Source organism: Hyperolius riggenbachi, chromosome 9 (genome assembly GCF_040937935.1).
Source record: "Hyperolius riggenbachi isolate aHypRig1 chromosome 9, aHypRig1.pri, whole genome shotgun sequence".
Lineage (NCBI taxonomy): Eukaryota > Metazoa > Chordata > Amphibia > Anura > Hyperoliidae > Hyperolius > Hyperolius riggenbachi.
Window position 1 is genome coordinate 18252049 of NC_090654.1, and position 26623 is coordinate 18278671.

General features: G+C 46.2%; 1 protein-coding gene across 7 annotated transcripts in view; it reads left to right on the forward strand.

Annotated features, from left to right (window-relative positions):
• SGSM3 (small G protein signaling modulator 3) overlaps positions 1–26623 on the forward strand; it is a 72617-nt gene that overhangs the window by 42067 nt on the left and 3927 nt on the right. For all 7 annotated transcript variants that reach the window (XM_068252034.1, XM_068252037.1, XM_068252038.1 and 4 more), the window contains 14 exons: positions 459–602; positions 1429–1624; positions 3103–3248; positions 4673–4900; positions 8788–8842; positions 9593–9720; positions 11089–11244; positions 11325–11379; positions 14403–14452; positions 15533–15685; positions 19129–19199; positions 20550–20598; positions 23350–23435; positions 24137–24259. In XM_068252034.1, the coding sequence (XP_068108135.1) occupies positions 459–602; positions 1429–1624; positions 3103–3248; positions 4673–4900; positions 8788–8842; positions 9593–9720; positions 11089–11244; positions 11325–11379; positions 14403–14452; positions 15533–15685; positions 19129–19199; positions 20550–20598; positions 23350–23435; positions 24137–24259 (1640 nt within the window). The remainder of the gene's footprint in view (positions 1–458; positions 603–1428; positions 1625–3102; positions 3249–4672; positions 4901–8787; positions 8843–9592; positions 9721–11088; positions 11245–11324; positions 11380–14402; positions 14453–15532; positions 15686–19128; positions 19200–20549; positions 20599–23349; positions 23436–24136; positions 24260–26623) is intronic.

A 26623-nucleotide genomic window follows, 5' to 3' on the forward strand; every position in this document is an offset into this window, starting at 1 on the left:
CAAGTGAGCAGAGGATCAGATTTCAGCAAGTCAGCTAGGCAGGGAAATAAAGGGAAGATGAGGAATTATAGATAAAAGAACCCCCAGCATGCAACTGAATGGCAATGGCTATTAAAGGGCCAGTGCACCTAAGGTATGGCATAACTCCAACCCATAACAGCAGAAAAAGCTTTGAATGCAGGATTAGCATCTTTATCACTTAATACACTCAGACCAGTTGCTGTTGAAATTTGATTTTTATGGTGACAATCCCGCTTTAAGGCGACGGGTGCGCGGGCAAGTGCGAAGTCGCGCAATCGGAGCCACCAGTGGTCGAGCGGAGATGACTAAGAGAGAAAAACATCCCTGCCTATTCCCTTTAATTTCACTCCCAGCATAATTTGAGTATAAATTCATAATGATTCAGTAGTAGTTCTCTTGCATGTAACATGTTGCTTCTTTGCTCTCTTGCCTGTCAGATTGAGAAGGACCTGCTGAGGACGATGCCCAGCAATGCTTGTTTCTCCAACCTGCAGAGCGTTGGGGTGCCCCGGCTCAGAAGAGTGCTGCGCGGACTGGCATGGCTGTACCCAGATATTGGGTATTGTCAAGGCACTGGCATGGTAGGTGGCAGGAACTGACTGTCCACACTGCTGCTTGGTATACCCCATCCCCATGACCGCAATGGTCCTTTTACACTGTATCTGTTGCTCTCATTTATAACTGAAAGGAAAACTAATTTAATTTTCAACGTAATGTTTTCCTATGGCTTAGTTCACACTATGGCCTCAGTTCACTAAGGGCAGTTCAGTAAAATTATTTGGGTCGGTAAAATGCCACATTCAGTATGTACATTTTTTTTTTCTAGTTTCACTAAGATTTCCCGCATGCGGTAGAAGTCCAGTAGTATACCAAAAAAAAAAATATGGGGACAGCTGATGGAGGCGTGTCCTGCCCAGGCTGATGGGTGTGTTTTGCGCTGGCTAATGGGTGTGTCTTGCGCTGGCTGATAGGGGTTTGTCTTGCCAAGGCTGATGGGGGCGTGTCCTGCCCAGGCTGATGGGGGCGTGTCCTGCACAGGCTGATGAGGGGGCGTGTCCTGCACAGGCTGATGGGGGGCGTGTCCTGCACAGGCTGATGGGGGGCGTGTCCTGCACAGGCTGATGAGGGGGCGTGTCTTGCACAGGCTGATGGGGGGCGTGTCTTGCCCAGGCTGATGGGGGGCGTGTCTTGCCCAGGCTGATGGGGGGGCGTGTCTTGCCCAGGCTGATGGGGGGCGTGTCTTGCCCAGGCTGATGGGGGGCATGTCTTGCCCAGGCTGATGGGGGGCGTGTCTTGCCCAGGCTGATGGGGGGCGTGTCTTGCCCAGACTGATGGGGGGGCATGTCTTGCACAGGCTGATGGGGGGGGCGTGTCTTGCACAGGCTGATGGGTGTGTGTCTTGCACAGGTGGCCGCGTGCTTGCTGCTGTTTCTGGAGGAAGAGGACGCCTTCTGGATGATGTGCGCTCTCGTGGAGGATCTCATGCCGGCCTCTTACTTCAACACCACCCTGCTGGGAGTTCAGACGGACCAGCGAGTGCTGAGACACCTCATTGTTCAGTATCTTCCTCGCCTGGACAAGCTGTTACAGGAACATGACATTGGTGAGGGCTCCTTGTATGATCTGTGGATGGAATGTGTTTATATATAATACTTCCTGATGCTGCCACTGAGAGCCGACCTCAATGTGCAGGCATGTACTTGCTTCATAGTATAATGCCAAATCCTGACGCACCCACATAGAGGTGGCTGCAGGAACATTTCCTTGGAAGGAAGGGGGGGGTCTCAATGTGGGCACAGCAGCCACCTGATCCTCCGATACCTGACCCTCCCCAGCTGTTCGCTGACCCTGACTGACCCTCCATCCATATCGTGACCCTCCCTGGCAGTACTCTGACCCTGTCTGACCACCCCCAGCCATACTTCTTTGCCCTTCTGACCACCTGACCTTCCCCAGCCATACTCTGACCTTGCCTAGGCATTCTATGACTCCTCCTGACCACATGAGCCTCCCCAACAGAAACAGAAAAAAGATGACTGGGTCTTCACCTGGATTTTAGCAATTATAGCAACGTTTATTGTACTGTACTGATCACCTGACCCTCCCCATCCACGCTATGACCCTGTCTGACCACCTGAGTCTCGCCAGCCATACTATGACCCTTCCTGACCCTCCCCAGCCATACTCTGACCTCCTGACCCTCCCCAGCCACGCTATAGCCTCGTACTCACGAGACACAAATGTTGCCAGTCGCAAAAAAAAAAAAACCAGCAGCGACAGCTCGTCTCCAGGTCCCTCTGTGCTGCAGCCATACACATGGCGCACAGAGGGACAGAGATGCAGCGGAAGCTGTCGCCGAAGGTTCCTCCCCCCCGCCGGAAGCTCCGTCGATGGTAAGTGTGTTGCTGTCGCTAGTCTGCATACACACGGCGGACTAGCGACAGTTGCGGCGAAGTTGCAGCAACAGCTGTAGCAGGCGATTGACTGCGCCAATCACGGGCGACTGTTCGGGGCGCACGCATCATACACACGGGCGACCTGTCGCCTCAACACGCGCGTGCCACGTGGTTGCGGCGACAGTTGTAGCCCGTGTGTATGGGCCATATGACCAATGTCTGACCACCTGACCCTCCCCAGCCACGCTATGACCCTGTCTGGCCACCTGAAAAGTTTTTTTTTTTGAGTTTTTTGTTTGGGGGGGGGGGGGGGGGGGGTGTTTATAATCAACCATCATGTCCCTTAGATTGTAAGCCTATTTGTTAGGGCCCACCCAGTGTGCTCTTTTCCGCCACCATATGGACTCAGTGACTTGTCTGCTATATTTATCCCTACATTGCAATCTGCACACCATCGGTTACATCACTCTTTTGTATATAGTTGTTGGATGCTGTAATGTCTCTGTGTAACATTGTAACTGCATAATATGTTACCACTGTAAATAAAGTTTAATAATGATATCGATAGTGCATGCATTCACCATGCTGATCTGTTTAGGTTTGTTTTGAAGCTTCTTTAATGCCTTATGCCTTTAGTTTGACCTATAAGTTACTACCTTCCCCCTTTTGCTTGTGTCGCCTGCAGAGCTGTCGCTCATCACGCTGCATTGGTTCCTCACGGCGTTCGCCAGCGTGGTGCACATTAAGCTGCTGCTCCGCATCTGGGATCTGTTCTTCTATCAAGGCTCTCTGGTCCTGTTCCAGACCACTCTGGGGATGCTGAAAATAAAGGTGAGGCCAGATCCAAAAGACATGCAGCCCTTGTCCAATGAATACACTGAAGAGACACTAAAGCAAAAAAAAAAATTAAACAAAATCTTATGATATAATGAATTGTATGTGTAGGACAGATAATTACCAGAACATTAGTAGCAAAGGAAAGAGTCTCATTTTTATTTTCAGCTTTTTTTAATAACATTGCATCATTCTGTCATATTTGCAATTCACAAAACACACTCTATATTTTAACTATGAAACAGAGCAGAGCTTATGACCCTTTGAACTTCCCTGCAGTGAAACCTTATCTGAAGCTGTCTCTCACCGTTTCTTTGATGTATGAGTGCTTCAGAAAACAGGACTGTATTCACTTAGTGGATTGAACAGCTCAGAGAAGCTCTTTTGCATAGATAACTGAAGTTTTTTCCTAATTCTTCCTGTACTGGAAACAATATTAGACTCATATCTTTGCTACTTATGTTCTATTCCTTAGCTGTACCACACATACAATTCACTATATCATAAGTTTATTTTCACCTCAGATTCCCTTTAAAGCACACCTGAACTGACTCCATAATTATTGAAAGGCACATGACAGTGTTTGTTATGGGGTCCGAATACTTAACAGTTCCCGGGTTTGGATGGGCTTCCCTCCATTGCGCAGCTTTGCCCCCTGTTTGTGGCAGAACAGAAGTGGCGTATGCTCTGTCCTCTCCACGATCCCTGTATGTCCGGGCTCCCATCCAGCTGTGCACAGCGGCAAGTCTAAAGTGAGCATGCCCAAAAGTTTCCCGGTCGTGGCTTCTGCGCACAGCCAGGCACGAGAGAGAGAATCCATGGAGCATGGACTGGATAGAGCATGCGCCGCTTCTTCAACTCTTGTATGACTGGCTCCTGTCTAAGCTACAAAGTGTGTGTGTGTAGGGGGGGGGGGGTGCTTCCAAATCCAGGGACTGGTAAGTATTAAAGGGAACCAGAGACGAAGCACCCTTGTGTATTTTACCATATATATCAGTAGGAACATTAGAGAAAACACCTACCCTGCTCTCTGTTTCATCCTCACTGCTAAAAGTGTCTGTTATCAGCTGTGATAAGAATCCCGGACTGAGCATTCAGTCTGGCTTTGCAGGAAATAATTATAGCTGAGTCATTATAGCAGAGCCACAAAGGGGCAGGCTTGGGCTTGAAAAGACACCAGAGAAGACAGACTCAGCTATAATCTTTCCGTAGCACAGCTAGACTGAGTGCTCAGTCAGGGATTCTTATCAGAGGTGATAACAGTCAGATTAGACAGAGAACAATGAAACAAAGAGCAGATTAGGTGTTTACTGTCATGTTCCTACTGATTTATAAGGTAAAATACAAGAGGGTGCTTCATCTCTGGTTCTCTTAAGGACACAAATAAGCCTTTGGTTTTGACTTGATCTTCCTGTTTGCAGGAGGAAGAGCTCATCCAATCGGAAAACTCTGCTTCCATTTTCAACACACTGTCAGATATCCCGTCCCAGATAGACGAGCCGGATGTGCTGCTGCGAGAGGCCATGATGATCGCAGGAACTCTCACCGACATTATGATCGAAGCCCAAAGACGCAAACATCTTGCCTATCTCATTGCCGATCAGGGCAACCTGCTGAACTCCACCGCCGCCGTCACCAACCTGTCCAAGGTGAGGCCTCTGTGTGATGATCGCAAAAGCCTTAAAGAGAACCCGAGGTGGGTTTGAAGAATGTTATCTGCATACAGAGGCTGGATCTGCCTATACAGCCCAGCCTCTGTTGCTATCCCAAACCCCCCTAAGGTCCCTCTGCACTCTGCAATCCCTCATAAATCACAGCCATGCTGCTAACACACAGCTTGTCAGAGCTGGCTGTGTTTATCTCTATAGTGTCAGTCTGCTGCTCTCCCCGCCTCCTGCAGAACTCCAGTCCCCGCCTGCATCCCTTCCCTCCCTGCTGATTGGAGGGAAGGGATGGGGGCAGGGACCGGAGCTATGCAGGAGGCGGGGGAGCAGCTGAGACTGACACTACAGATGTAAACACAGCCTCACAGCACGGCTGTGATTTATGAGGGATTGCAGAGTGCAGGGGTGGACCTTAGGGAGGTTTGGGATAGCAACGGAGGCTGGGCTAGCAACGGAGGCTGGGCTACATTCTTTAAACGCACCTCGGGTTCTCTTTAAAGGATATATGAGCTTAAAAGGAAAAGTGAATCCTTACTTACCTGGGACTTCTTCCAGCCCGGTAACAGTCTGTGTTCCTCTCGCTGCAGTTCTGCTGCCCCCCATTACGGCGCTATCCCCTCTGATAAAATCACCGACTGAAGCTGTGGTTGTGGGCTTCTGCGCATGCACGTCCTCTCAATCACGCTCTCCTGGCTGGGAGCAGAGGATCAGTAGGACATGTCAACTGGTATTGCTTAAAAGAAGATAAATATGGCAGCCTCCACATCCCTCTCCAGTTGTCCTTTAAAGAGAGCCCGAGGCGGGCTTAAAAAATGAAAAAAAAAGTAGGTTACCTGATCTGCAGGGCTTGGCCCACTTTCACTTTTGTGGTCACCACGCTGCGAGGAGAGAGTGTGTGTCTCTCGTAGTGTGCAGGGAGGCGGGGGAGCGGCAGGAGGCGTGGCCAGGGCGAGATTGCTGCCTAATGGCAGCTCAGGAAACCCTGCTGGAACGTCCCTGGCGGGCGTTCTGAACAAGGAATGCCTCTCCTTAATGTTTACCCTCGAGATAGCGACAAATATTGTGGCTAATCTTGGGGGGCCATAGGGCGGCGGGGGAGAGGGGGGGCAGAGAGTGGCAATGTGTGGGAAACAGAGGCATGTTATGAGGCAGAGAACACGCCTCTGTGTCCCATCTGCCCACCTCGGGTTCTCTTTAAAGGGGAACTGAAGAGAGAGGTATATGGAGGCTGTCATGTTTATTTCCTTTTAATCAATACCAGTTGCCTGGCAGCCCTGCTGGTCTATTTCTCTGCAGTAGTATCTGATTAAAACCAGAAACAAGCATGCAGCTAGTCTTGTCAGATCAGACTTATAAGTCTGAACCACTGAAACACCTGATCTGCTGCATGCTTGTTCAGGGGCTATGGCTAATAGTATTAGAGGCAGAGGATCAGCAGGGCTGCCAGGCAACTGGTATTGTCTAAAAGGAAATAAACATGACAGCCTCCATATACCTCTCTCTTCAGTTCCCCTTTAAAGCGAACCAGAGACAAAGCACCCTCTTGTATTTTACCTTATAAATCAGTGGGAACATGACAGTAAACACCTAATCTGCTCTTTGTTTCATTGTTCTCTGTTTAATCTGACTGTTATCACCTCTGATAAGAATCCCCGACTGAGCACTCAGTCTAGCTTTGCTACAGAATGATTATAGCCGAGTCTGTCTTCTTTGGTGTCTTTTCAAGCCCAAGCCGGCCCCCTTGTGGCTCTGCTATAATGACTCAGCTATAATTATTCCCTGCAAAGCCAGAGTGAATGCTCAGTCCGGGATTCTTATCACAGCTGATAAGACACTTTTAGCAGTGAGGATGAAACAGAGAGCAGAGTAGGTGTTTTCTCTAATGTTCTTACTGATATATATGGTAAAATACATGAGGATGCTTCGTCTCTGGTTCCCTTTAAGTTGAAGGATGCAGTGAATGCTGGTGTCTAAAACAAGATATCCATCAGGGCTGGCTCACATTTACGAGCGCTTTTTTGAGCACCAGTGATTTGTAAATCTCTTGCCATGACTTTTCCTTCAGCCATGTGTTTTTTTTTTTTTGGGGGGGGGGGGGGGGGGTTTAAATCCCCCATAGCATTACATAAGCAAGTGCTTTACAAATCACTAGCACTTAGAAAAAAGTAGGTAGCGTGAAACCAGCCCTCAGCAGTCTGGAAGGACAGCCCTGCCGAACGCTGGAAAACATCACAGTATCTGACCTCTACTTCTTATTGAAATTAGAGCTGTGCCAATGGGAACATTATCCAATCTCTATAATCTTATCAGATCTGACAATAATGTCAAACACCTGATCTGCTTCATGCTTGTTCAGGGGCTACGGCTAAAAGTATTAGAGGCAGAGGCTCAGCAGGGCTGCCAGGCAACTGGTATTACTTAAAAGGAAATAAATATAGCAGCCTCCCTATCACTTTCACCTCCATTGTCCTTTAATTCACATGGAAGGTAACGGGCAGATCCAACATGCTTGGATCTGCGGTGTCAGGGGCATAAACAGTCCCGCTATCCCTCCCCCCCCCCCCCCCCCCCCCCCACCACCACCACCACCCACAGTGGGCAAGAAGTATGTTACTAGGATTCCTGTCTGTCTGCCGCACTGCACTCCTGTCCACACTCACTGCGTCACCCATTGCCTTGCATTACTGCATGATCCTTGCAGTAGGCTCGGTCCATGCTGCAGACTTTGCAATGGCATTGTGGTGGTTTGGATACCACTGTGCAAGTCTCCATACGCTTGCATTTCCCTTGCGATGAGCTGTGGCATGGAGGGTACCGCGGTGCGACTCACGGCCTCCAATGTGCAAGGGGCCTGAAAGGAATTGGAAATGTGGTTACAGAGGTTAGATGTTCCTTGGCTGTGGCCACAGGTGGCGCCCTCCTCTCCTAAGACTCTAACGTGTCTGTGGCGCCCCCCTCCCTTATGCATTTCCAAGAGATCTGGCGTACTGGGTCATTCCATCCAAGTGCAGGCCAAGGCCATTATTCTTCTCTTAAAGAGACACTGAAGCGAAAAAAAAATTATGATATTATGATTTGTATGTGTAGCACAGCTAAGAAATATAACATTAAGATCAGATACATCAGTCTAATTGTTTCCAGTACAGGAAGAGTTGAGAAACTCTAGTTGTTATTTCTATGCAAAAAAGCCATTAAGCTCTCCGACCAAGTTAGTCGTGGAGAGGGCTGTTATCTAACTTTTATTATCTCAACTGTAATTGAAATGTTTACTTTTCCTCTGCTAGAGGAGAGGTCGTTAGTTCACAGACTGCTCTGAAAGACTCATTTTGAATTCTGAGTGTTGTGTAATCTGCACATATTATAGAATCATGCAATGTTAGAAAAAACACTATATACCTGAAAATAAAAGTATGAGAATATTTTCTTTGCTGCTAATCTTCTAGTAATTATTCATAGTACACAACCAATTCATTATATCATTTTTTTTTTTTCGCTTCAGTGTCTCTTTAACCACTCCCACTCCATTATGTACCGCATGCTGTCCCTCCTTCCTGCTCCATAGCAACAGTATGCGTTGCTAGTCTCTAGGCTAGTGCCCCTCTTCCCCAACTAAATCCTTTGATGCCCCATGGCCAGGGAGCCCATCAAACAGGCAGCATATGACAAGTCTGGTCACCATGACTCCCCAGCTATAACAAGTATGGCCACAACACTTGATCTAAAGGGGGTTGCTGTATAAAAGGTAACTAGCGGGGGGACCCTGGGCCCCACTGCAAGTGCTGCCACCCCTAGTTGTTAGAAATGTGTTTGTATAATAGCATAATTTTGAGAAACACTTGCTCATGTGACGCTTCTGACGTGTATTTTGGCAGATCATGAGAAGACAGAGTCAGAGGAGGAAGTCCGGCATCACAACTCTTCTCTTTGGTGAGTAGTGGGGAGTTTATACTTTAACTGAATTCAAATTCCACCGTTTGTTGACAAACATCTGCAGAAGACTAGAATGAAACCTACAATCACTTGGCCCCTCCTCCACGATCCTTACACCGTCCAAAGGCTGGACGGCATCTGTTATTGGTTCAGGGAATATCGGGCATTACACGATTAATCGAATCTAGCAGATATTGAGATCTAAAAATGATAAATCTTAAATAATATAAACCAAAAAAGTAGATAACTGAAAGCATTAAGAAATGCTGGGATCTCCCCCAATGATTAGAATTCATCATCTTAAACCTAAACAGTGTCCTAGCATGACCTGTTTACTTAAAGCAAACCTGAAGTGAAGATAAGCTTGAGATAATGAATTGTATGTGTAGTACGGCTAAGAAATAAAACATTAGCAGCAAAGATGTGAGTCTCATATTTTTTATTTTCAGTTATGTAGGTTTTTTTTTGTTTGTTTTTTAAAACATTCCATTATACTGTCACAGTTGCGGTTTTAAAACCACACTTGCAAAAATAAGTGAAGTTGTTTTTTTTTTTTTTTTTGTAACTCTTCCTGTACTGGAAAACATGAGACCTTTTTTTTTCTTAGTTACTAATGTTCTATTCGTTATCCGTACTACACATACATTTCATTGTATCATAAGTTTGTTTTTTTTCCGCCTCAGGTATGCTTTAGTGGCATGTCCCACAGTTGTAATGTGTAATATTTCTTTTTCTTGTCTTGCACAGGTGACGATGACTATGAGGCTATGAAGGCCAAGAATATCAAGCAGACCGCGTTGGTCGCAGATTTGCGGGAAGCCATCCTGCAAGTCGCCCGACATTTCCAGTGCTCGGATCCGAAAAACTGCAACCTTGTGAGTGGGCTTGTAGTACCTGTATGCCTGCGATACCGACAGCGTCTCCACCGCCTATAGCGCACCAGATACACAGGTCTGCCGAATACATTAACTCCACCGGCCTGGTAAAGTGTGGGTCCCCTTGTGCCGCCAAAACCGATCTGACTCATCCCGGCCCGGACGCCACAAGACTGGTGGCCAATGTCTGGCTATTGTAAATGTTTAAAAGGAAATAAAAGAAGCTAAGCCCCACCTCCTGCAATGCCCCGCCTATCTCTGTGTATTCAGTGATACCTGCTATAGATACAACAGTTCTGTTATTCTAAACGGTTTTGTTAAAGGATACCCGAGGTGACATGTGACATGATGAGATAGACATGTGTATGTACAGTGCCTAGCACACTAATAACTATGCTGTGTTCCGTTTTTTCTTTCTCTGCCTGAAAGAGTTAAATATCAGGTATGTAAGTGGCTGACTCAGTCCTGACTCAGACAGGAAGTGACTACAGTGTGACCCTCACTGATAAGAAATTCCAACTATAAAACACTTTCCTAGCAGAAAATGGCTCCTAAGAGCAAGAAAGAGATGAAAAGGGGAATTTCTTATCAGTGAGGGTCACGCTGTAGTCACTTCCTGTCTGAGTCAGGACGGAGTCAGCCACTTACATACCTGATATTTAACCCTTTCAGGCAGAGAAAGAAAAAAAGGAACACCGCATAGTTATTTGTGTGCAGTTGGCATTGTACATACACATGTCTATCTCATCATGTCACGTGTCAGCTCGGGTATCCTTCAAGGAACTACAAGTTCCACAATGCATTTGCTAAATATCAGGTATGTAAGTGGCTGACTCCGTCCTGACTCAGACAGGAAGTGACTACAGTGTGACCCACACTGATAAGAAATTCCCCTTTTTATCTCTTTCCTACTCTCAGAAGCCACTTTCCTGCTAGGAACCTGTTTTATAGTTGGAATTTCTTATCAGTGAGGGGTCACACTGTAATTACTTCCTGTCTGAGTCAGGACTGAGTCAGCCACTTACATACCTGATATTTAACTCTTTCAGGCAGAGAAAGAAGAAAAGGAACACAGCATAGTTATTTGTGTTTTAGGCACTGTACATACAACTCTATCTCATCATGTGACATGTCATTTCGGGTATCCTTTAAAGTACATAAATCTGTTTATTGCATAACTCTTTAGATATCTTTCAAACGTTACCCAACCAGTTATCCATATACACTTTATCACACCATGTTTTTTTGTTGTTGTTGTTTGAATAAAGTTTCCTGTTTGACCCCTCCCCCTCTCCCCTCCCCCCCAACAAAAAAAAAAAAACAACTTTCCAGCCACCGAGTAACCATACATTTGGATTCCTCTCCCAGGACCTGACGCCGGACTACTCCATGGAGAGCCACCAGAGAGACCACGAGAATTACGTGTCCTGTTCCCGAAGCAGACGCCGCAGGGCTAAGGCTCTCCTGGACTTCGAGCGCCACGACGATGACGAACTCGGCTTCCGCAAGAATGACATCATCACGGTATGTTGAGCGGATCTCAGAATCGAGGAGGAAAGAGGTAATGTGATGTGTAATATAATCGGAGTTTTCTTCTTTTGTAGATCATCTCTCAGAAGGATGAACACTGTTGGGTTGGAGAGTTGAATGGTCTCCGGGGTAAGTGACAACCTGGAAGCAGTTATCTCTGTTACGGTACTTTTATAATAACAGTAATGTTGATAATACTGATTTTGGTGTGCATAGAAAATGAATAGTAGAAGTTTAAAAAGATATAACTTTATTAGAATATAAAAGGAACTGTTTATTCTAAAAGTATTGATATACTCCACTGACTAAAGGTGGTCACACACCATACAATTAAAAGATCCAATTTTTCACCAATTCGATAATTTGGATCGGTTGTCCCATAATATCGAAAGCTTATCTTTGTTTTTTCGATCCATAAATCTGATCGAATTTTGAAGATTGGACATGTTGGAAATTTCAGACCAACTTTATCAAGAATGGTGTGTGATGGATTGTCAATTGCTTGATGTACAGATCCAATCAATTTTTTTCTGAGCTTTGAATTATTTTATTCATGATTGGGGAAAAATTACAACATAGGTGGGTGGTACATTGGTCAGATTTTTGAATTTTTGAATTTTTTGAATTTTTACAATCAGTCAGAAAAATTGATTGCTATTCTTGAATTGAACAGATATTCAAAAAATTGTATGGTGTGTTTGCTGGGGAAAATGTTGTGAATTTTACATGTTATAGGTTATCACAGCACTTTATTCTTTGTACTCCTGAGGAAGCCCTTTAGGGTGAAACATGTTGAGTGGGGTGTGGGTGTCACTGTGCATATGAGCATGTTTATTGTAGTTTAATCCTAGCATTTGGGTGCTTACTCCTGATTCATGTGTGTGCACTGGAGATGGGTCGGTGCTGCTTCCCTTATTAACCACCCTGGGTGGTGGCGCAGCAGTATTTTTTTTTTTGTTTTTATCATGTAGCAAGCCTAGCGCTAGCTATATGATTCCCTGCCCCTCCCTGCCGCATCCCTCCCACCCGTCCGATCGCCGCCGGCACGCTTGCCCATATGGAAATCCTGTTCTGAATGGGATTTCCTTTAGGGCTTCCCCCGTCGCCATGGCGACGAACGGAATGACGTCATCGGCGTCGTGACGTCAGAGGGAATCCCGATCCACCCCTCAGCGCTGCCTGGCACTGATTGGCCAGGCTGTGCCGGGGTCTAGGGGGGTGGCCAGTTACGCATCGGGTAGCGGCGGATCAGCGGCGGCGATCGTCCCCAACACGCAGCAAGCAAAGTACTTGCTGCGTGTTTTAAAAATAAAACATTATCAAAATCGGCCCAGCGGGGCCTGAGCGGCGCCCTCCGGCGGTAATGGACGAGCTCGTCATTACCGCCAAGGAGGTTAAGAAGTTGCTACGGCATTGCCTGACCACCCCTGGATACCACACACCAGTCTCTGTGGATCGAGGTCTATATACACCCACATATATAACACACACACATACACACACACACACACACACATATACACACACACACACCACATATCACACACACCACATATCACACACACCACATATCACACACACATACACATACATACATACACACACACACACACACACACACACACACACACACACACACACACACACACACACACACACACACACCACACACACACACACATACATACATACACACATACACACACACACACACACACACACACACACACACACACACACACACACACACACACACACACACACACACACACACACACACCACACACACACCACACACACACCACACACACACACACACCTACACACCACACACACACACACACACCTACACACACACACACACATACACACCTACACACACACACACACAATACATACACACACACACACAATACATACACACACACACACACATACACACACACACACACACACACACACACACACACACACACACACACACACATACACACACACACACACACACACACACACACACACACACACCTACACACACACACACACACACCTACACACACCTACACACACACACCACACACCACACACACACCACACACACACACACCTACACACACCTACACACACACACACCTACACACACACACACACACACACACACACACACACACACACACACACACACACACACACACACACACACACACCCTGAGAAAGCATTTACAGGGCTGGAAGGGGTTGACTTCCCTGCTTTACTCCCGGTTTTGATATGTAGTCTTGTTGGGTGTGCACCTTATATTCATACTTTTGGAACAAACAGTTCCTTTTAACTATATTCTAATAAAGTTTTAACTATTTAAAGTTGTACTATAGGTCAGTGGTTCTCAAACTTTTTGGGGTGAGGGCACCTTGATGGCTTTGAAACTTTTTCAGGGCACCCCTGGGCAAAAACTACCGAAATGCTGTTATGACTTAATAGGCACCATCCTCCTCCAAGTTGCTAGTGATACTAATTAGTCATCACCCCCCCCCCCCCTTCCTTCCCAAGTAGTCAGTGGACCCCCATTAGGCAGCATTCCCCACCCATTGTATATCAAAGTGCGGTTGCATTATCTGTTGGCAATGCACAATGGGTGGGGAAGAATGCAGAGGCACCCCTGGGAGATGCTTGAGGAACACCAGGGTGCCGCTGCTCCTAGTTTGAGAACCCCTGCTATAGGTCATCTGAACGGAGTTGGTTTGCATAGTCTTTATTCCCTGTGCACATTTACACATTGTTTGCTGTCTTATTTAGTTTTGGTTTGTGTAGCCATACTGGCAGATCTCCAATTATGCCAGGGATGTTTTTTAAGATGGTCTCGTGTAATTTAAACTTTTCATGAGCTAAGAAAAGAGTCAGTACAGTTATTGTAGAGGTGAGTATAGTTGCCTGTAAAACGCGTAACTTGCTTCAAGCTGAAGGGCAGAAGTAGCTTGTTATCTTGACATAAATATTGGCTCCCCTTCAGCTGGGATTGAAGGAAACAAAACAAACACAATATTGGCTTAGGACTCACATTTCTACCTTTTTGTTGACTTTATTTCCAGTTTTTGCTTGTTTTTCTTCTCAATGATGATCTTTATGGATTTTAATCGCTCTGTTAACTCTTCAGGCTGGTTTCCTGCAAAGTTTGTGGAGGTTCTCGATGAAAGAAGTAAAGAGGTGAGACAAGAAATGTTTCAGGATTACCTTGCGGTTGTATAAAACGGGATACCAGAGTTGGTGTTTTCAAGCTGAATTGATCTATCTCCAGGCAAAAACTAAATTCTTTCAGAGAGTTTTGATGTATATAATTGAAAGTGTGCACAGCCCCGCCATCAGGGGGGTACAGCCGATACAAGAGTGACGGGCCCCGCCGCTAGGAGCTCCCAGGGGGGGGGGGCCCGGGCCCTCTGCTCACTTACTGCAACTGCTACAGGCCCCCTGCGGCTCTACTACACGCCCCCTGCTCCCGGCTTGTCACGTCTCATGTGTGATAGTGTTGTCCGGATCATGAACGATTCGGATCTTTGATCCGAATCTATTTTGGGAGTCGAATCATCCGAATCATCAAAATGAGTGATTCGGATTGCAAAGGGGGCGGGGCCAGGAGCAACACGCCCCCTCTCAGCGGGCAGCGGGGTCCTGGAAGCAGAGCAGAGATGGATCGCTCTGTTGAAGGGGAGGTTCACTCTAAGGGCGCTTTCGCCTTTTTTTCTTTTTTAAGCGCCAAAAGCACTTGTGCAATGATTCTCCAATGAGAGTGTTCGCATCTGAACGGTTTGATTCCGATTCGCTCACCAAAGCGCGGCCTGTACCATTTTTGGGGCGATTTGCCCTGAATGGAAGGTATAGGGAAATTGCAAATCGCTTGAAAAAAATGCTTTGTATAGCGATCTCCCCAGCGCTTTTAAGAATAAATTATTGTGTAATAATTAATAATTACATTGTAACATTTTTTTTACCTGGTCAAAGAGTTCACTTCCTGACTTGCGTCATGAAGTGAAAAAATAAATCGCTCTGCAAAAGCGCTGAAAATATCGCAAGGCGCTGGCGTCAGCAACTTCGATTTTAGATGTGAATGAGGCCTAGTTGTCTTTTTTTTTTTGTAATTAGTTATCGGAAGTAGAGAAGATATTATGTGGCGGGTATCTAGGACATTTGGGGCGGGTATCCAAGGCATGCGGGATAAGCTAAATCCTCGCTGGTTTTCTACCGTTCACTGTCGCCAATTCTGATTGCACGTTTGTGTTCCTCTCGTAGTATTCGATTGCCGGGGATGACTCTGTAACAGAGGGCGTCACCGATTTGGTCCGGGGAACCTTATGCCCGAGTATTAAAGCGATATTTGAACACGGACTGAAGAAGCCGTCTCTGCTGGGAGGACCGTGCCACCCCTGGCTGTTCATTGAGGAGGTGAGTGTTAGCTCATGTGGTTAATATAAATAACTGCACGATAGAAGCCATAGGATCCAAAACACATCCGTCACTCTCCAACCTTTGAAATCTTTAAAGGGGAACTGTAGTGAAAATAACATCATGAAAAATGTGCTTTTTTTTTCATACAATACTCATTTATACAGGGAGTGCAGAATTATTAGGCAAGTTGTATTTTTGAGGAATAATTTTATTATTGAACAACCTTGTTCTCAATGAACCCAAAAAACTAATTTAATATCAAAGCTGAATATTTTTGAAAGTAGTTTTTAGTTTTTTTGTTTTAGCTATTTTAGGGGGATATCTGTGTGTGCAGGTGACTATTACTGTGCATAATTAGACAACTTAACAAAAAACAAATATATACCCATTTCAATTATTTATTTTTTCCAGTGAAACCAATATAACATCTCAACATTCACAAATATACATTTCTGACATTCAAAAGCAAAACAAAAACAAATCAGTGACCAATATAGCCACCTTTCTTTGCAAGGACACTCAAAAGCCTGCCATCCATGGATTCTGTCAGTGTTTTGATCTGTTCACCATCAACATTGCGTGCAGCAGCAACCACAGCCTCCCAGACACTGTTCAGAGAGGTGTACTGTTTTCCCTCCTTGTAAATCTCACATTTTATGATGGACCACAGGTTCTCAATGGGGTTCAGATCAGGTGAACAAGGAGGCCATGTCGTTAGATTTTCTTCTTTTATACCCTTTCTTGCCAGCCACGCTGTGGAGTACATGGACGCGTGTGATGGAGCATTGTCCTGCATGAAAATCATGTTTTTCTTGAAGGATGCAGACTTCTTCCTGTACCACTGCTTGAAGAAGGTGTCTTCCAGAAACTGGCAGTAGGACTGGGAGTTGAGCTTGACTCTATCCTCAACCCGCAAAGGCCCCACAAGCTCATCTTTGATGATACCAGCCCAAACCAGTACTCCACCTCCACCTTGCTGGCGTCTGAGTCGGACTGGAGCTCTCTGCCCTTTACCAATCCAGCCACGGGCCCATCCATCTGGCCCATCAAGACTCACTCTCATTTCATCAGTCCATAAAACCTTAGAAAAATCAGTCTTGAGATATTTCTTGGCCCAGTCTTGTCGTTTCAGCTTGTGTGTCTTGTTCAGTGGTGGTCGTCTTTCAGCCTTTCTTACCTTGGCCATGTCTCTGAGTATTGCACACCTTGTGCTTTTGGGCACTCCAGTGATGTTGCAGCTCTGAAATATGGCCAAACTGGTGGCATCTTGGCAGCTGCACGCTTGACTTTTCTCAGTTCATGGGCAGTTATTTTGCACCTTGGTTATTCCACACGCTTCTTGCGACCCTGTTGACTATTTTGAATGAAACGCTTGATTGTTCGATGATCACGCTTCAGAAGCTTTGCAATTTTAAGAGTGCTGCATCCCTCTGCAAGATAGCTCACTATTTTTGACTTTTCTGAGCCTGTCAAGTCCTTCTTTTGACCCATTTTGCCAAAGGAAAGGAAGTTGCCTAATTATGCACACCTGATATAGGGTGTTGATGTCATTAGACCACACCCCTTCTCATTACAGAGATGCACATCACCTAATATGCTTAATTGGTAGTAGGCTTTCGAGCCTATACAGCTTGGAGTAAGACAACATGCATAAAGAGGATGATGTGGTCAAAATACTCATTTGCCTAATAATTCTGCACTCCCTGTAAATAATTTAGTCAGTGTTTGTCCATTGTAAAATCTTTCCTCTCCCTGATTTACATTTTGAAATGTGTTATGAATTGTATCATGTGGTAACATCTTTAGTTCTGCCAGTTGATCTGTGCAGAAGGAGATGCTGCTTGTTTGGCAGTTGGAAGCCGCTGTTATTTCCCACAATGCAACAGGGTTCTCAGATAGCAAACTGTCAGAGGGCCATGGTCATGACATCACGCTGTGGGAGGGGTTTCACCACAATATCAGCGATACAGATGTCTCTGATAATCTGAGACCAGGTAAAGATTTCTTGCGGGAAAGGGGGTAGCAGTTCCTGATTGGAATAAAGCAGAGCTCCCCAACCCTGTCCTCAAGGCCCACCAACAGTACATGTTTTGCAAGAAACCACAAACCTTCACAGGTGAGGTAATTAGTGTGTCAGCAGAGCTGTTTACCTACCTCTGTGGATTTCCACAAAACATGCACCGTTGGTGGGCCTTGAGGGACAGGGTTGGGGAACACTGGAATAAAGTTCAATCCTTTGTTAAATTTCCTCTTTAACCTCCTTGGCAAGCCGCGCAGGAGGTTTTCTCCGGCCCTGTTGGGCCGCTATCCGTCGCGCCAGACCCCGTGCGCTGCCTGGCCAATCAGTGCCAGGCAGCGCTGAGGGGTGGTTCGAGACCCCCAATGACGTCCCGACGTCGGTGACGTCATCCCGCCCCGTCGCCATGGCGACGGGGGAAGCCCTCCAGGAAATCCCGTTCTTTGAACGGGATTTCCTGATCGAAGCGGGCGGGGGGATGCCGCTGAGCAGTGGCTATCATGTAGCGAGCCCTGGGCTCGCTACATGATATAAGAATAAAAAAATAAATGCTGCGCTCCCTCCTGGCGATATTTTTTATACCGCCAGGGGGGGTTAAAGAGAAACTGAACTGAAAATGAAGTCAAAATAACCATACACAAGTCATACTTACCTCCTCCTCTACTCCTCAATCTCTTTCTCCTCTCCTGTGTCCCAATATGTCCTCTGTGATCAATGCAATTCTGTCCTCCATTTTGAAAATGGCCATTACCCCCTAACAGCTTCCTGGCCAGCACACTGTTAAACTGTAATATCACCCACTTGAGCCATAGGGAAACATGGACATTACCTTGCACATTCAGTTGTAACTGACAGCAACTGATATATAACTGACAGCAACTGGTATATTTCAGTTCTGACAAAATCTTGTCAGAACTGGAAGGGATCACTGTAAGAGGAAAATGGTGAGCTTCTGGGAGGAACTGACGGTGAGGTTAGTATGTAATATTCATTTGCAGCTACGTCATGTGTTTATTTTAAATAATTTTACTCAGTTCAGGTTCCCTTTAAGCACTCCCTTAAAACTCCATGTTTGCTACAAGCACACGCTCTGACTTAGGCCATTTCCCTCCAGCCTCTGGCCAAGTTGTGCTCCTTACTAAAGTATAACCTAAGAATAAACTCCCTCTATGTATACATATTGTACATTATTGTTTTCCCTATTCCTTTAGATTGTAAGCTCACAAGGGCAGGGCTCTCTCACCTATTTGTGTCTTGGACTTTGCTATATATAATGTACCAATGTGTATACCATTCCCTTTATTATTGTGTACGTTGATTCCTTACTCTGTGTAGCGCCATGGCAAATGCTGGCGATTATACAATACTGAGGCCAATAACAAAATGGCCACAGATAACGTTTATCGTGTATTCCTCTCCGTAGGCCGCCAGCCGGGAGGTGGAGAAGGACTTTGACTCTGTGTATTCACGCCTGGTTCTCTGTAAAACTTACAGGTAAAAACACATTCAGCTTTGAGACAATTAGATATGTATAATTCTGGATTGTATACAACTCGAGGAGGCCAACAGTGGCCAGAAGCTGATCTCTGTCCAGTCCATGTTCCAATCAATATTTGTTTTTTATTCGGAAGTGCTTTGGCCAGGGTGAGGTTCTCAGCAGCTAGCGGAGTACATGGCAGATTTGGCCCCAGTATTAGGAAGACCCCCTGTCCAGTTTATCTAGCCAGATGTGGCCCCCAGCATTAGACAGCCCCCTCCCCTAAATGTTTTCACACAACCTGTAACCGGTCGTGCACTATTATCTCAAGCGGACAGACGTTTCCATCTGGGGTAACTGGGCATCTCAGTGTTTCATGCGAGAAATGAGTTACTTCTCACATGATGGAATAAGGGGGCATTTGTAAATTATACTGTAGAAGGAAGATACCTGCGTTGTGCGCCTTAACTCCTAACTTCCCGACATGAGAAAGCGGGACACGCCCTGACACACCTCTAGTGACGCCCCTGACACACCCCTACTCACAATGCCACAAAGAATCAATGACTAGAAAGTGATTGATAAAAAACAAACAACCTGTAATGTCCAACAGGTAGTGATCAGTATTTCTAGTGGCAGACAGGTGGCGCTAGTTATTTATTTTTACCAGGCAGATAATTCTCAGTGAATTCTAGCAGCAGGGAAGTAGTGACAGTTACTTCTCCCTCCTTAGTCACATGATCACCAGCACTGCAGCAACACAGACTCCTCTGTGGGCAGCAGGGATGAGCTGAGCTTCCCACAGGCCCTCTCACTGCTGGCACCATGTGTCCATACAATGTAAGTGCAGGCTCTGACTGGCTGATTGAATGCAGAGCCCTGGGTGGACACCAGGTGGCAGCAGTGAAAATTAATGCAGTCGGCTCTGCTTTTCTCTTATCACTTACACCTACACCAGCGAGTGGCTCTGCATTTATGTGAAGCACGGTTGCAGCAGGGCCAGAGAGACGACAGAGATCGAGACTTTGTGAGCAGGAGGCGGGAAACGGTACAAGGGGCGGGATCCAGCACAGTCCCGCCCAAATTGGAACGGTTGTGACCTGTGGGTGTGCTTCTAGGACAGGGAGAGCTGCTGAGGAAGGGAGGTCTTTGATAAAAAAAAATTAGCCTGGAGAGGAGCTGTAATAATCAGCTGTGTTACGTATTTAGTTATTTGGTAACCTCACCATCCCCCTTCCTGCTGAAGATAATTTGCATGCTGGGAGAATGTTTGGATCATCGCTAGAAATCATGTGACTTAGCTGTAGCCCTGTGTGAGCGTTCTGTGTCACTTCTACACGTCTAAATATATACATGTTCTCTTGCAGATTAGACGAAGATGGCAAAGTGTTAACTCCAGAAGAGTTACTCTATCGAGTACGTATTGTCCAATTAAAAGGTTTGATAAAACGGCTCCTGCATTTTGATTGGTCTGTTTCCAAGCTGCATAAGATTTGCATCAACTTAGAATAATTGGCATTTTATTGACCACCCATAGTTTATAGTATTGAGAGTTGCGGTAAGAATTTAAAGGACCAGACCTTAAACTGCACCTGAACTTGTGCACAGCACTTTATTCCACATATAGTTTTTATTAGCAACTGTGAATAGACTACAGGAGAGCTCTGCTGAGCAGCTCTCTATATAGTGAACACTGAGGCCTAACCCTTTCAGCGCTTTCTGCAAAAGTGAATCCAAGTAAAACTTCAGGTTTTTTAGGATCTCCATAAATTGCGATGAAGATTTTTTTTTCCTTAAAGGTTATCATACTGTGCCTAATCTTTTAGACCCCACAAGCCGTGTATACGGAACTTTATCGTCAGTCCAAAGGCAATTTTAACTTTAGTTTTACTGCACTTCATGCGCAGTTCGTAGTTAGCTGATCAGATGTAGGGATGGGCAGTGAGATGCAAATAATTCTGATTTGATTCAGGATCATGCAAATTTTGTGTGCAAATTTCTGCAAAAGAGCCCCTTTTGTGAGGGAAGTATAGAGGTTGCCATGTTTATTTCCTTATACACAATGTGTTCCCCAGCTGTCCTGTTGATATGTTTGGCTGCAGTAGTGTCTGAATCACACACCTGAAACTGGAGGCATAAAAACGTCCGGTTTGAGCACCACTAATGCTACAAGGACATGTCCTCTTAATCCGTGGCGGGTGACACACACCCCCACCCCCCAAATCCACCAGGAACGTAATTTAAATGCTGTGATAGCTGGGAAATATGTGCAAATAAAATGTGTAGGTTTTATCTAGAGAAGCATTGTTTATTTATGGGCTGGAATGAGAGAAATGGTTTATTTTTTCGTTTCCCCCCCCCCCCCCCCCTTGTATTTCTTTGTAAAATGCATAGGAAATGAAGTAGTTACTGAAAACAAGTAACATCTGCAAAAAGCCTGATTTGTGGCGAAAAAAACAAGATGTAGATTATTTAGGTGTGATAAGCAGTGGTAAAGTTATGGCTATATGAATGGCAAGCGTGCTGAAAGGTGAAAATGGCTCTTATGCTGGGCATACACGGCTCGATTTTGCCGCTTGATTCTCCCGCTTGATCGATTCCCCGCTCGATTCTGCAGGCGATTCTCTTATCTTCCGCTCGTTTTTCTTATCTTTTCCCATTGTGCTCATTGCGTAATCGAGCGGCGAACCGATCGGGCGGGAGATCAGACATGCCGGAAATTATCTATCGAGACATCTAAATAGCTCAGGATGGAACCGTGTATTCCCAGCGTAATGGCCCGTACTCACGGGCTGCAGAAGTGGCCTGTCGCCAGCACACGTGAGCGTGCTAGCGACAGGCCGGCGACAGCTTCTCTCCAGGTCCCTCCGCGTACACACGCGGAGGGACCAGCGGCGAGACCGAAGCTGTCGCCGACGTTCCTCCTCCCCCCGCCGGAAGCTCCATTTACCTCTATGGAGGTTGCTGTCGCTAGTCCGCGTACTCACGCGGACTAGCGACAGTTGCGGCGGAGGTGCGGCGGCGACTGTTGCCATGCGATTGAAACTTTCAATCGCATGGCGACAAGAGCGACGGGCGACAGTTCGGGGTGCGCGCGCGTGCAACGGCCCATACTCACGGGCGACCTGTCGCCGCAACACGCGCGCGCCGCGTGTTGAGGCGACAAAAGTCCCTCGTGAGTATGGGCCATAAGAGTAAAATAGCCGGTGGGGTAAAAGACCACTATCACAAAAAATATATATACATTTAAAATGTGTGCACATACTAATAATAAAAAGTGCATTTTTTCTCTGACTAAAATGCTCTGTAAATTGCTTTTCTCCTAGCTTCCTGTCACAGTATGCAGTAAAAATCTGAGAAGATCTGACATGTTTTGGACTGATTCATTTCCTCATGGGGGTTGCTCAGGATTTTTTTTTTTTTTTTTTTAATTCTCAAAAGCATTTACTGAACAACATTTGATCCGTTCAATTGCCATAATACTGTGCAAATCAGTAGGAAAGCTGGCTGACCTGTTTGTATAAATCCTTTCTAGAGAGTGCTTTTGTAAAGAACAAAGGAAACCCTGAGAATCCCCCATGAGGAGATGAACTAGTCCAAAACCTGTCAGACCTGTCTTAGTTTAATTGCGTACTGTAAGCGTCAGCAACGTAGGAAAAAGGTAATTTTACTTTTATTAACGTGTCCACATGTATTTTAGGTTTATGTATTTTTTAGTGATGGTGGTCCTTTAAAGCGGACCTGAACTCAGAACTTCCTCTAAACTTCTACTCTAAAAGATAAGCAACAGCATTATAACCTTTAAATAAAAACATTTGTTACAGCTGATACAAATCCTGCAATAAATCTGCAGTGTGTCTACTTCCTGCTGTCATGGAAGCAGACATAGGGTTAACTTCCTGTGTTTACAAATTAGCTGCTCTGCAGCCAGCTGACATAGCTAAGAGATGAAATTACAGTTGTGATTAGTCACAGATGAGGGGGAATTAGACATTCTAAACTCTCTAAATACATACAGGGAGCATTTCCCACTGTTTTTTTTTCTGTCCAGTGCAAAAGTTCAGGTCCACTTTAAAAGGAAATAAATACGGCAGCCTCCATTCAGGTGTGCTGGAGTGCCTGCATTGTCATGTTATGTCACATGTAGTTCTCTTTCTCTTCCTGTAGGGGGTGCAGTCTGTGAATGTGAGTCATGACGCCACTCATGCACAGATGGATGTTAAGCTGCGCTCTCTCATTTGTATTGGACTGAAGTGAGTAACTGAGAGACCCTCCTACTGTATTTCACTTCTCTTCTCCTAGTCCTGCTGTGGCTGTATTATTTAGCCCCACCCATGTTGGTTGTTACAACATTATTAGTTAAACTGCAGTATAGTAATGCAACCAGGATGTCACTGTCTGTAAAATGTGATGATGATCTCTATGGCATTGTTGTTTCCTGTATTCACGCTGTATTCTCTCTGTTCTAAGTAAGCTGCATGTCCTGATGGTGGTGTGTAATATATCTTATCTCTGCATGTTTTTCTTCAGTAAAGAGTTCTAATTTGTTATGGGTGTCTATCTGCGTGTTCAGAACACTCTGCTCCATCAGGCCAGTCTCATGCTGCATGTACTGTCTGTAACTCTACCTCCGCATGCTGGTCATGTGACGGAACAGTCATGTGACCATCAGAGGGGGACAGATGTAGCAGTGATCTGGCCCAGGACTCAGTGGTACAGAAACGATGATGCCAGGAGTACAGGCAAATACGTACATTCTCCAGCATGCTGCCATCATGTGAGGGCAAGTTGGGGGCAACTGTGATTTCCTGCAAACTAAAAGGCTTTTTCCTATGTATATGTATGGATGATCGCCAACTGCTAGAATCCATGTAAAATAACAATGCAGTCAGTTTATGCACAATGGGATACATATAGGAGTGTATAACGCCACAGTGTTGTCTTCTGTTTGCAGTGAGCAGGTGATCCACCTGTGGCTGGAGGTGCTGTGCTCCAGCCTGCAGACCGTGGAGAAGTGGTACCAGCCGTGGTCTTTCCTCAGGAGCCCGGGGTGGGTGCAGATAAAGTGTGAGCTGAGGTGAGTATGTTACATAGAAGAAATGACGCTCCATGTTCTGTAATCTGAGGGCACTGTGACCTTCTCATTGGATTTATTCCATCACACATGAAGCCAACGTCTCATAAATGTTCAGTGTTACCAGAAAGGTTGGGCCTGGCAACGCTTCCAAAGCTACATAGACTGTAGATCCTCAGGAAACCATTACATACACAGGGGGCGATGAAAGGTTGGCCTGACAGTCGTTTTGTCAGAAGCCAGTATGTAGATTACAGCCTCTGATGAAGATTATTGGTCTCTGACAAAGCATAGACTGTCAGGTGATCATACGTGAGACAATGGCCTTCAGCTCGACCATCAGATAGATCCCTTTCTGGTTAAAGGGACCCCAAGCAGTAATTAAAATCAAAACTTTCACTTACCTGGGGCTTCCTCCAGCCCACCGTAGGCCGCAAGGTCCCCCGCCGTCCTGACTCTTCTGCGGGTCCCGCTGGCGGCTACGTTGCCGGCGACACCCGGGCCGGGTGACTTCCTGGTTTTGAATGCTTGGAGCCCGCTTCGCGTCATCGTCGGTGGCCGACGTGACAGTGCTGAGCATGCGCATTTTTCTAACTCTGAACCACGCATGCTCAGTAATGTCATGCCGGCCGGCGCAGTGACACGAAGCAGGCACCAAGGATTCAAAACTAGGAAGCGTCTGCCCGACACCCGTCCCGGGTGTCGCCTGCAACGAAGTCACCAGCGGGACCCGCAGAAGAGCCTGGAGGATGGCGGGGGACCTTGCGACCTACAGTGGGCTGGAGGAAGCCCCAGGTAAGTGAAAGTTTTTATTTTAATTACTGCTCGGGGTCCCTTTAAATCTGATCAGAGAGGGATCTATTACCTGCCCACACACTGATTTCCGATAGTGTCTCCCACCGGGCCCCGAGTGTGGAAGCAGCTCACCTCTCCACCACGTGCCTCCTGCAGTGTCTTCTTTACACCACCAGTGGCACCTGAACTCCATGAACCCCGTCTCATGTACGTGAAGTCAGTACATGGCTACAGTATAGGCCGTCCAGGCGGCAATGGAACGAAGACTCTAGAGGAGATACGTGGCATGCACCCGACCAAGCTGTGATACTACAAATACTAGAGGTGGGACATTGAATCCACTAATCCCTCGAATCTTGTGAAAGATTTGAGATTCGCGGATTCAAATCCTGACGTCATTTCCGCGATTCGAATCTGACTGATCAGTCTCTCTCCCCCCGCATAGATACATAGTTTGGTTGCAAGTTGATTGCGTCATCAGCAGAAGCCCAGCACTAGGAGAACAGTGAGGAAGAAGAGAGACCTCTGTTCACATATTTAATATAGACAGTAGCATAGCTGTAACCAATGAAGCGACATGCAGCTTTATATATATATGTGTTCCACAGATGATGGTTATAGTGTCTAAAGGTAGCCATACACTGGTCGATTTGCCATCAGATCGACCAACAGATAGATCCCTCTCTGATCGAATCTGATCAGAGAGGGATCGTATGGCTGCCTTTACTGCAAACAGATTGTGAATCGATTTCAGCATGAAACCGATCACAATCTGTGGAGCTGCCGCTGCCCAATACACCCCCCCCCCGCATACATTACCTGTTCCGGCCGGCGCGACTCCCTCAGTCTCCGCTGTCTTCTCCTCCGCTCTCAGCTCCAGCTTCACTTCCTGTCCAGGGAAGTTTAAACAGTAGAGGGCGCTCTACTGTTTAAACTTCCTGTCCGGGCAGGAAGTGAAGCCAGCCCGGAACCCGGAGCTCAGGGGACTCGCGCCGGCCGGATCAGGTCATGTATTGCCGCTGTATTGAGTCGGTCTTCGGGCATTCGAACGCCGCTATCGATGCACTCCCGACCTGCCGTCGATCAAGCGAAATGTTCCGCACGGACGGATCGACGGGAACGATTGATTTCGGACGGAAATCGATCGTTCTGTCAGCGTTTGCGCAACGATTTCACAGCAGATTCGATCACAGTATTCGAATCTGCTGTATATCGGCGGGAAAATCGTTAGGTGTATGGGCCCCTTTAGAACCGCAACAAAAGTCCAAAATTTCCTGGCGATTTCCTGACATTTGCACTGCATAGCAAAATCGCGTAAAAAATTGCTCCGGCGCTATCGCGATTTAGTAAAAAGTGGAAATTACCTACCGCGATTCCTATGTTATTTAGCAAACCGTAGTGATTTGTGATTTTGCGACTCAGCAATCGCAAACGTTCTAGTGGAAAAGGGCCCTAATACACACTAGATTCCACCCCTGTAGCTGCAAGACCATTAGATGTGATCTATTCTTGTATAAATCTCAGCTTGAGTTCTCGCTTATACTCTGTACTGGCTGCAAAGAAACTCCGCTA